At 48.7% G+C, this 11919-nt stretch overlaps 1 protein-coding gene across 1 annotated transcript; it reads left to right on the top strand.

Annotated features, from left to right (window-relative positions):
* Positions 1-521: 521 nt before the first annotated feature.
* On the top strand, positions 522-9525 carry LOC127237902 (uncharacterized). Its single transcript, XM_051206324.1, is given in 6 exon segments — positions 522-635; positions 6178-6596; positions 6599-6725; positions 6728-7263; positions 7265-8126; positions 8129-9525. Coding segments are annotated over 6 exon segments (3453 nt in total). The 5' UTR covers positions 522-523.
* The last annotated feature ends 2394 nt before the right edge of the window (positions 9526-11919 follow it).

The raw sequence follows: 11919 nt of genomic DNA, 5'->3' as shown, positions 1-11919 counted from the left end.
ATTAGAAAGAAACTCCAGAGACTGGGAGAGTTACAGGGAGCTGAGTTATGTGATTTAGTGAAAGAGACAGAGAAATTGTATTACAAAAGGGAGACGGAGGAAAAGTGAAAAGAGAAGCAGAGAATAGAGAGAGAGTGAAAAGAAAAGGAGAGAGGAGAGAGAAGAAAGGCATGACAGAAGGCAGGAAAAGAATTTGACTAAAATCATGGCCACAGTGGTTAAAGGAAAAAATAGTAAAGACAGGAAAAAAGTTAAAATATTTAAAATGGGCCCTAGGCAGCCAGGAAACCTGGGCAACAGGACCCCACTTGACAAGGACCAGTGTACATATTATAAAGAGAAACTGTACTGGCAAAGGACTGCCCCAAGAAGAAAAACAAGGGACCAAATGTCCTAGCCCTGGGGGGGGGAAGATGAAGATTAGGGGAGATGGGGTATGGACCCCCTCCCCAAGCCCAGAGTAACTTTAAACCTGGAGGGGCAACCAGTCAAGTTTTTGGTGGATACCAGAGCAGAGCATTCCATGCTGATACAGCCATTAGGAAAATTAAAAGACAAAAAATCTTGGGTAATGGGTGCCACAGGGCAACGGCAGTATTCATGGACTACCCGAAGAACAGTGGACCTTGGTGTGGGCCGAGTATCCCACTCTTTCCCTGTTATCCAAGAATGCCCTTACCCTCTGTTAGGAAGAGACATCTGTCAACAATAGGAGCCCAGACTCATTTTGACTCTGAGCAGCCATCAGTAACTGATAAACAGGGAAATCAATTACAAGTCCTCACTGTTAGACTGGAAGATGAGTACAAAGTCCCCGATGCAGGGGCTGAGCCCCAGGAGGCTGCGGCTGCTGCTTTGTACCAGGTCCTGGGCTGCCTCTTGGCTATGGAGAGGCTGCCCCCGAACCATGGCCCATTGCAGCCACCCTTCCCCACTAGTCTCAGCTGGCAGGGCATCAGGCCACTGCAGCTGATGGTGTTCTTCATCATAGGATAGCTGCTGGAGGAAGAGGACAGGGAGGCCGCCCCCAGAACCTGGACCCTCAGAACTGCCGTGTCCCCAGCACCACTGTGCACTGGATCCCAAGGCCCTCCAGCCGGGCTTGGCGCTCAAGTGGAACTGGAGTCTGGTGTCTGGACTAGAGGCCCAGCTGGCTGCTTTGAGTCTCGGGTAGCCAGCGGGACCCGGGGTCAAGACTTTCTGTGGAGGCTGCTGCTGATGCCCTTGCCCAGGCATCCTGCGGCTGCCATCATAGCCCCTGCTGCCTGCTTCTGCCCCACAGGCTGGAGAGGACCCCATGGAGATGAGTGACACACTGCTGGTCCTAGAAGGCTTGGAATCGGAGGCTGAGAGCCTGGAGACTAACAGCTGTTCAGAAGAGGAGCTCAGCATCCTGGGCCGTGGAGGAGGATGGGGTAGCTGGCTCCTGTTGCAGCCCCCCCCCCGGCCCCGAACTACCCTTGGTCCCCTTCCTGCTGTAGGAGTTGGTCCCTCCAGGGCATCTGAGCTGAGGGGAGCATTAGCATCAGCAACCTCCCCACTGCAGCCACCTCCCGGGCCCCTCTGGCCCCTCGTGGACCCTTCTCGAAAGGGCTCCTTGAAAATCCATCTTAGTTGCTCGTTTTGCAGGGTGGCTGGGGCAGTGGAGATAGGACCAGCAAGAGGTCTTCTGGCGATCTGGCAGCTTCAGCTTCAAGCCTGACAGACATGGGAGGCTCGGAAGAGAACTGTAGTCCAGATACCAGCTCCAGCTATGGCCAGCTTTTATAAACACATTTTCAGGATGGGTAGAGGCTTACCCTACCAAGAAGAAGACCTTAACTGTGATGGCTGAGAAACTACTGGAGGATAGTTTCCCAAGGCTTGGAATACCTACCCAGGTAAGTCAGGGATTGGCCAAGACATTGGGGATTGATTGGAAATTACATTGTACATACAGACCCCAAAGCTCAGGGCAGGTAGAAAGAATAAATAAAACCATTAGAAACCCTCACTAAATTGACCGTAGAGACTGGCGTTAAGGATTAGATAGCTCTCCTACCCTTTGTGCTTTTCAGGGTTAGAAACTCCCCTGAACCGTTTGGGCTGTCCCCCTATGAATTGCTCTATGGAGGGACCCACCACTGGTGGAAATTGCCTCTGTACACAGTGCTGATGAGCTGTTCTCCCAGCCTCTGTTTGCTAGGCTCAAGGCACTCATGAGACAGTGAGCAAGGAAAGAAGCTCTGGGAAGCCTACTCGGCGGAAGGAGACTTGCAAGTTCCACATCTCTTCCAAGTTGGAGATTCGGTCTACATTAGAGGCCACGATGCAGTAAACCTGGAGATCCAGTGGAAAGGCCCACTTTGTGGCCAGTCCAGAATATGTCCTCATCTTCACCTGGGCCCACCTCCATACCACTCGAGGTTAAAGGACTCAAGAACAGCCTCATCTTGCTACTGCTCATTTTTATTCCTCTCTTGTTACTTACTGTTGAAAAATTGCTGCTTTTTTTGTTTTTAGGGAATGAGTGAGTGTAGTCCAGATCATGGTACTTAGACCACAGTACAAGAGCCTTCCAAGCCAAGAGGAGGCTGCCCTTTAGTCCTCCCGGTTCTTAGATTAGAACTATTAACAAGAAAAGAAGTGGGCAATGAAAGAATGTAAAAATACAGCCTAACATCCAATGACCCCAGGAAGCTAGGTATTTAAAAATACTATCTAAAAAGCCTTAAATACCTTAGATTCCAGACTCTGTCCTTTGCCAGTAAATAGGAGAAAGGTCTAGGAGCCCGTGCAAATGCAGACCTACGGAGCTATAGAAAACTGATTGGTCTATAGAGCATAGGATTAGATGATTTAAAATAATTGGTCTAAAAACTATAAAATGGTTTAAATTGATTGGCCCACACAGCGCGGGGTCTGGATGCCGTGAAATGATTGGTTTACGATGTGTGGGCTTTGTTGTAAACCCTATAAAAGCTGTCTCAATTCTGCACTCGGGGTCCTCAGTCCTCTACCCCTGTGTGGCACATGACTGTGGATCCCAGTGCACTTGGAATAAACAAGTCCTCTTGCAGTTTGCTTCATGACCGCTTCTCGTGAGTGATTTGGGGTGTCGCCTTTCCTGAGTGGGCTCTGTGGGTCTTTCAGAATGTGCAGGCCCTGCTCTCACACCTTCTGCCTTTCCATTTTGCATATGTATTCTTTATTTTTTATTTTTTTTATTTTACGTATTGATCCAGTTCCCTCTCCTTCCCTCCCTGCCATGCCACCCGACCTACGCCCCTGCTTTAATGTGGCTTCCAGGATCACTATCTACAGGTTTTTGTTCCTTCTTCGTGGGGATGAAAGACCTCCACTATGCTTATTGCCTGTTTAAATTGCTCTTGCTAATTGCCAAGGTCCAGTTATGAGAAAAGTACAGGAGGGAACCAGGTGCTGCTCTCATCCAACGCCAACCAGATATCTGTGGTCTGCAGCTTGGACCAAAGCAAGGTCAGCAGGACGGTATCCAGGATGCTGAGAGAGTCATAACTGAATTCTTTGTATTCTTTGTGCCCAACCCGACTAACCAACTGTCCTTGGTTAACTACAATGCTACATTTAGATGAAAGAATGAAATCCCTGTAACCATGCTTCTGCTTCTGTAAGCCTGCTTCTTGCCACACCAACCCTATATAAACTGCATATGCTTTAACCAGGCACGCTCACTCAGTCTCCCGAAAGACTGGAGCATCCACAGGTACCTGTGTGTAAACAATAAATAACCTCTTGCACTTGCATCCAGTGGTCTGGCCTCTTGGGGCAAGGAGCTTCCCCTGACAGGCTCTGAACTCTTGGGGTCTTTCATTGGAGGTCCCACCGAGATTGGAGACCCTTTCCCTGGAGACTGACACCCACCGGGAGGTAAGCTGGCCAGCGCCTAATTTCTGTCTTTGTCGTCTCGTTCGTACGTCTTACTTGTTGCTTGTTGTGCAGCGATTGGTAATCAGCTAGTAGTGTCTGTAGGCGGCTTGAGAAGGAGCTGACGGGCTCAGACTTCTACCCACCACCCTGGGAGACGTCCCAGGGATCGGGGGTGCCTGATTTTTCGGGGCCCACAACAAGTCCCAGAGATTCGTGGTTTTGGAGGGGCCAGGGGGCTTAAGACCCTCTGTGCCTCCAATGCAGTATCTGGTTTCGGTTTTACGCCAAAGTCACACTGTGCATCTTGGTGCCGGCTGTCTGTGTGTTCTGTTTGCCTTGTCTATCTACTTGCTTCTTTATTTTGAGAAAGACATGGGACAATCTGTAACTACCCCTTTGAGTCTGACCCTAGATCACTGGAGCGAAGTCCAGGGCCGAGCGCACAACCAGTCAATGGACGTAAAGAAAAAGAGATGGCAAACCCTGTGTGCTTCTAAGTGACTGACATTTAACGTTGGCTGGCCCCGGGATGGGATTTTTGACCTTGGTATTATCTTGCAGGTGAAGGAATGAGTCTTCGACATGGGGCCGGGCCAGGGACGTCCTGACCAGGTGGCCTATATTGTCACCTGGGAAGATTTGGCCTCTGACCCACCCTCTTGGGTGGCTCCCTTTGTCACCCCCAAACCCCCTTCTAAATCTCTCCCCAAGACTGAGCGGCCCCACTTTCACAGGGACCCACTGCTCCCCCTTTGCCTTCTTCTGTACCACTCATTCCCTCTCAGGCACCTGCCAAATCTCGATTATATCCTGTCCTCAAGAAGGAGAAAACCCCTCACTCCAAACCTATTCTTCCTGCCGATGAGTCTGTTCTTACAGATTTGCTTTCAGAAGATGGAGTCCTCCACCATATCAGCCCCCTACCCAGGGCACTGTAGGTGGTGGCGACACCCGGCAAAGGGGTCCAGACAAACCAGACAGCACCAGTACCACTGCTGCCTTGGACAACGGACAAGAAGAGACTGCTGCAGACTCCCCGGTAGAAGGGAGAAGCCACAGACGGAACCTCCCGAGCCTTTCCCTTGTGCCAGACTGCCGGACCAGGAGGCCAATTTCAATACTGGCCTTTCTCGGCATCTGACCTCTATAATTGGAAATCTAACAACCACTCCTTCTACAAAGACCCTGCAGCTCTCTCTAACCTAATTGAATCCATCCTAATAAACCATCAACCCACTTGGGATGACTGCCAACAGCTTTTGCAGGTCCTTCTAACCTCCGAAGAAAAACAACACGTCTTCCTGGAAGCCCGGAAGAATTTCTTAGGAGATGATGGGAGGCCCACTCAGTTGCCTAATGAAATTGAGGAAGCTTTTCCCCTAAATCGTCCCAATTGGGACTTCAACACCGCTGCAGGTAGGGGACACCTACGCCTTTATCGCCAGTTACTCATAGTGGGCCTCCACGGCGCCAGACGCCATCCCACGAATTTGGCTCAGGTAAGACAGATAACCCAGGGACTGGAGGAAACTCTGACTGCATTTTTGGAGAGGCTAAAGGAAGCCTACCATATATATACACCCTTTGATCCTGATAGTAACGAGCAAAGGGGCAATGTTTCTATGGCTTTCATTTGGCAGTCGGCTCCAGATATTAGGACTAAGTTGCAGAGACTAGATAATTTACAAGATTCTAGCCTGCAGGATCTCATAAAGGAAGCAGAAAAGATCTTTAATAAGAGAGAAACACCTGAGGAGAAAGATGAAAGACTTAGAAAGTTGCAGGAGGAAAGAGAGGACAAGTTAAAAAAGAAACTAGAGGAGAGAGAGAAAGAGAGAGATCGTAGGAACTGGAAAGAATTAAGCAAAATCCTGGCCACTGTAGCTCAGAATAGTCATAGTGCAGGAAGTCAGGAAAGGAAGGGAGAAGGAAGGAGGCCCAAGGTAGATGGAGACCAATGTGCCTACTGCAAAGAAAAAGGCCACTGGGTCAAAGATTGCCCTAAGAGACCTAAAAATCAGAGATGTGGGGACAGACACCGAAGACCAACTCAGCTTCTAGCCCTAGATGAAGACTAGGGTGGTCGGGGCCAGGAGCCCCCCCCCCCCCACCTAGGCTAACCTTAAGAGTCGGGGACAACCAGTCACCTTCCTGGTGGACACTGGAGCCCAACATTTGGTTCTCACCGAAATGAACGGGCCACTGAGTACCAAAACAGCTTGGGTACAAGGAACCACCTGAGGAAACAATACCGATGGACCACGGAGAGAAAAGTTCATCTCGCATCAGGTAAAGTCTCACATTCCTTTTTGCATGTACCGGACTGTCCATATCCATTACTGGGTCGAGATCTACTGACTAAATTAAAAGCCCAGATCCATTTTGAAGGATCGGGAGCTAAAGTCTCTGGCCCACAAGGGGCTCCACTTCAAATATTGACTTTACAATTGAAAAATGAATATAGACTTTTTGAAAAGCCTCCTGAACAGCAGGAAGGAATGGACTTAAGGTTAAAACAATGCCCCCTGGCCTGGGCAGAAACAGGGGGCATGGGGCTGGCCATACAACAGTCACCCCTAATAATACTCCTGAAGGCAACAGCCACCCCCATCTCAATTAAACAGTATCCCATGTCAAATGAGGCATATCAAGGAATCAAGCCCCACATTAAGAGACTATTAGACCAAGGGATCTTGATCCCCTGGAATCCATGGAATCCCCATGGAATATTCCAATTCTGCCTGTAAAGAAGCCAGGAACTGGGGATTACAGGCCAGTCTAAGATCTTAGGGAAGTCAATAAGCGAGTGGAGGACATTCACCCCACAGTGCCAAATCCCTAAGCACCCTGCCTCCTACTCATCCCTGGTACACTGTTCTGGACCTGAAGGATGCTTTCTTCTGCCTGAGGCTGAGCCCTCAGAGCCAGCCTTTATTTGCTTTTGAATGGAAGGATCCAGAACTGGGCATTTCAGGGCAATTGACTTGGACATGCCTACCCCAGGGGTTCAAGAATAGCCCCACTCTCTTTGATGAGGCCCTTCACAAAGACCTGGAAGATTTCTGGATCAGGCATCCATCTCTGATCCTGCTGCAATACGTGGATGACCTCTTCCTTGCAGCCACAACTGGGGCCCTATTACGAACACTGGGGAACCTAGGGTATCAAGCCTCTGCCAAAAAAAAGGCTCATATATGTAGACAGGAAGTCACCTATTTGGGATACAAGCTAATGGATGGGCAAAGATGGTTGACACCTGCCCGCAAAGAAACCATACCTCGCATACCCATCCCCAAAAGCCAACGTCAACTTAGAGAATTTTGGGGGACTGCAGGCTTCTGTAGACTCTGGATTCTAGGGTTCGCAGAAATAGCACCCCCCCCTTTATCTGCTAACCAAGAAAGGCACACCTTTTAAACGGACTGAGGAACAACAGCAGGCTTTTGATGCTATCAAGCGGGCCCTGCTGTCCTCACCAGCCCTGGGCTTGCCAGATGTCAGCAAGCTTTTTGAACTCTTTGTTGATGAAAAACAGGGCTATGCAAAAGGAGTCTTAACCCAAAAGTTAGGACTCTGGAGATGGCCCATTGCCTACTTGTCCAAGAAATTAGACCCAGTTGCATCAGGATGGCCTCCATGTCTCCGAATGGTGGCAGCGGCTGCAGTCCTAATTAAGGAGGCCACCAAATTGACTCTGGGACAGCCAATGACCATACTGGCGCCACACGCAGTTGAGTCCCTCATCTGTCAGCCACCAGATAGATGGCTATCTAACCCCCATCTAACTCACTATCAATCCCTGCTCCTGGATGTAGACAGGGTCCAGTTTGGGCCAATAGTAACCCTGAATCCAGCCACCTTGTTACCGCTGCTAGAGGGACCAACATCCCATGACTGTCAGCAGATCCTTGCAGAGATGCATGGAATGCAGCCTGATCTGACCAATCAGCCCTTGAAGGATGCAGACTACACTTGGTTCACAGACGGCAGCAGCTACTTGCTAAATGGTGAGAGACGGGCAGGGGCTGCAGTGACGAATGCCTCAGAGGTCATATGGGCCACTGCACTCCCCGGAGGCACCTCTGCTCAGCGAGCTGAACTCATTGCTCTGACTCAGGCTCTCCAGATGGCAGCAGGTAAGAAGCGTAATGTATACACTGATAGCCGGTATGCCTTTGCCACTGCCCATGTCCATGGAGAAATTTATCGGAGGAGGGGCCTTTTAACATCTAAAGGAAAAAAATTAAAAATAAAAACAAAATCTTGACATTATTAAAGGCCCTGTTCCTTCCCAAGAAATTGAGCATAATGCATTGCCCTGGACATCAAAAGGGGGAAAGCCTGGAGGCAAAAGGAAATTGCCTGGCTGATGAAGCAGCCAAACAAGCAGCCTTAGGCCCCCAACTATTGACTATAACCATATTGACTGAAAAGGGGACAGCTAATACTCCAGACTGGGACTATGATGAAACAGATTTGGACATTGTTCAGAAACTAGGTGCAGATTATGACCCCAATCGGCAGTGCTGGCCTATAAAAATGGCAAAAGTATTAATAGACCACCTCCATAAACTGACTCATTTGAGTGCCAAAAAGATGAAAACTTTGCTAGATAGGCAAGAAATTGGAACTTACCTTCCCAATCAGAATTTATTACTGGAATAAGTAACTGCCAACTGTCTGGCCTGTGCCCAGATCAACCAAGGAAAAACCAAACTGGATCCTGGGACCCGGCTTCGCGGCCATAGGCCTGGTGTCCATTGGGAAATAGACTTTACTTAAGTCAAACCTGGAATGTATGGTTATAAATATATACTGGTTTTCATAGATACCTTTTCAGGATGGGTGGAAGTGTTTCCTACCAAACATGACACTACAAAAATGGTTACCAAGAAACTCTTGGAAGAAATCTTTCCCAGATATGGGACTCCACAGGTAATAGGATCAGACAATGGGCCTGCCTTCATCTCCCAGGTAAGTCAGTTGGTGGCCAGGTTACTGGGGATAAAATGGAAATTACATTGTACTTACAGACCCCATTGTTCAGGACAGGTAGAAAGAATGAATAGAACCATTAAGGATGCTTTATCCAAATTAACGCTTGAAACTGGCTCTAAGGACTGGGTACAACTCCTACCTCTGGCCCTCTATCGGGCCAGAAGCACTCCAGGCCCTCATGGCCTAACTCCCTTTGAAATCCTATATGGCAGTCCACCGCCAGCTGTATCATTCTTTGATGCTGGCATTTCTGATTTTGCAAACACCCCCTCCATGAAGGTGCATCTACAAGCCTTACAGATAGTCCAAGAAGAGGTCTGGAAACCTCTGGTGGCCGCATACCGGGAGGAACAAAGAACCATTTGTCAACCCCACTCTTTCCAGATTGGCGATTCCATCTGGGTTCAGAGATATCAGACTAAGAACTTAAAGCCCCGCTGGAAGGGCCCCTACACTGTGCTCCTGACAACTCCCACTGCCCTGAAAGTGGACGGGATTGCTGCCTGGATCCACACATCCCACGTGAAGGCCACACAACCAGAACATCGGACCCAGGACCAGGTCCCATCTGAACCAACATGGAAAGTTCAACGCTCTCAAAACCCCTTAAAGATAAGACTTTCACTTTCCCAACATTAGCAAGCATGCTTTTCTACATAGGTTTGAATGCTTTTGAAGCGGGATCACCCCATGTCCCCCCTCCCCCCCCTTGACCTGGCAAGTGATTTCCCAAACTGGCGAGGTCGTCTGGTCAACCTCTGGCCTTAATCTACCTGGCACCTGGTGGCCTAGTCTCACCCCTGATTTTTGCCAACTAGCTGCTGGACTGGACACTTGGGACATCCCCACTTATGGTGCAGACTCCCTTGAAAAGGACATGCCTAGAGCAGAAGACGGATGGATAGGCTGTAGCAACCCCAAGACCCGATGTTTTCTATCCCAATCAGACTTCTATGCCTGTCCTCAGCCAAGTCAATCTAGGGGGTCGGGATGCAGGGGACATCAGGAATACTTTTGCAAAAATTGGGGATGTGAGACCACCGGGAGTGACTATTGGAAGCCCAGCTCATCCTGGGATCTAATAACAGTGCGCCGAAATTACACTCGCCTTCCCCCTTGGGCAGGGAGAGCTGCCACCCTCCCATCAATGGGGGGGGGTTGGGTTTGTGAGTCAGACCATTGTCTCCCTTTAAGAATTGACTTCACCATCCATGGGAAAAAGGACTATGCGGTTTGGACACAAGGGAAGACTTGGGAGCTAAGATGGTATCAGCCAGGCCTGGACAAAGGAGTTGTCTTTAAAATTTGCTTGAAAATTAGAGATCCTGCCCCATAAGCCATAGGGCCAAACTCCGTGCTTACAGACCAAAAACTTCCCTCCAGGCCACAGCAAACTCCCCCTAATATCACCCACTTATTCCCAATCCCAGGTACTGGGAATAGACAATTAATATTAATTAAAGGGGCTTACATAGCCCTCAATGCTACGCACCCTGACCAGGCCAAAGACTGTTGGCTCTGTCTCCTTGCGAGCCCCCCCCCCCCATTATGAAGGTATAGCTATTAATGAAAACTTTTTAAACCATAATAGTCCCCCTCAACAATGCTTAGACTCACCAGGTCTTAGTTTGACTCTCCCTGAAGTCACAGGGCAGGGGCTCTGCCTAGGCACCATACCCAAGACCCACCAGGAGCTATGTAATCAGACACTGCCAATTATCCCTGGCAATTATTTTCTTTCAGCTCCCAATGGAACCTACTGGGCATGTAGCACTGGAATGACTCCTTGCATTTCAGCACAAATCCTGAATAAGGCTTCTGATTATTGTGTTCTAGTCGAATTATACCCTCGTATAATCTATCATACTTCTGAAAATGTTTATGAATTCTTTGAAAACAAGCATATGTACAGGAGAGAGCCTGTCAGTATAACCCTGTGTGGAGCGCTATCGCCTTGCCTGCATATCGCTTTGCCTGCAAGAATGACGCTCAACAACAGGATTCTTCTGCAGCTATGTTTATTGCGCGGCTCATTACAGCAAGTTGAGGGAAGATCCCGAGGAGGAAAAAGGGCTCTGCTTATATATGCTCGGAGGAGTCGTGTCCGTTACTGACAGTTGCAGCCCGCAACGCTCGTAATTGCGCATCCATGCCTTGCTGGCTTATGGACAGGAAACTGGCGCCATCTTCGGGAATGGCACCGGTGGCTCTCTACAACCCTGGCCCTTCTTCTAGGGGCTGGAATAACAGCAGGAATAGGCACAGGAGCAGCAGCCTTGAGTCGAGTCAGCCACTATGAGTCTCTTCATACTGCTATGACTGCAGACCTAAAGGCAATAGAAAGATCCATTAGAGATCTCAAAGACTCCCTAGTCTCCTTATCTGAGGTGGTTCTCCAGAAATGGAGGGGACTTGACCTCCTATTTTTAAAGGAAGGGGGCATATGTGCCGCCCTCAAAGAGGAATGTTGTTTTTATATGGACAAAACAGGAGTTGTGACTGAGACCCTAGACAAACTACGGGATCGGTTGGGAAAGAGACAAAAAGGATTTGAGGCCCAACAAGGATGGTTTGAAAAGCGTTTTAATCACTCCCCTTGGTTTACAACCCTGATATCCACCATCATGGGACCACTAATTATATTCCTTTTGATTCTCACCTTTGGTCCCTGCATTCTGAACAGGCTAATACAGTTCATGAAGGAACGCTTGTCAGTAATTCAAGCCTTAGTTTTGACCCAACAATATCAGAGACTAAAACAATTAGAAACTGAACAACAGTGAATAAAAGGTTTTATTCATTTAATAGAAAAAGGGGGGAATGAAAGACCCCCACTATGCTTATTGCCTGTTTAAATTGCTCTTGCTAATTTGCCAAGGTCAAGCTATGAGAAAAGTACAGGAGGGAACCAGGTGCTGCTCTCATCCAACGCCAACCAGATATCTGTGGTCTGCAGCTTGGACCAAAGCAAGGTCAGCAGGACAGTATCCAGGATGCTGAGATAGTCATAACTGAATTCTTTGTATTCTTTGT

This window comes from Phodopus roborovskii, unplaced genomic scaffold, assembly GCF_943737965.1.
Source record: "Phodopus roborovskii unplaced genomic scaffold, PHOROB, whole genome shotgun sequence".
In the NCBI taxonomy this organism is placed as follows: Eukaryota; Metazoa; Chordata; class Mammalia; order Rodentia; family Cricetidae; genus Phodopus; species Phodopus roborovskii.
This window is presented reverse-complemented; position numbering and strand designations above follow the sequence as displayed.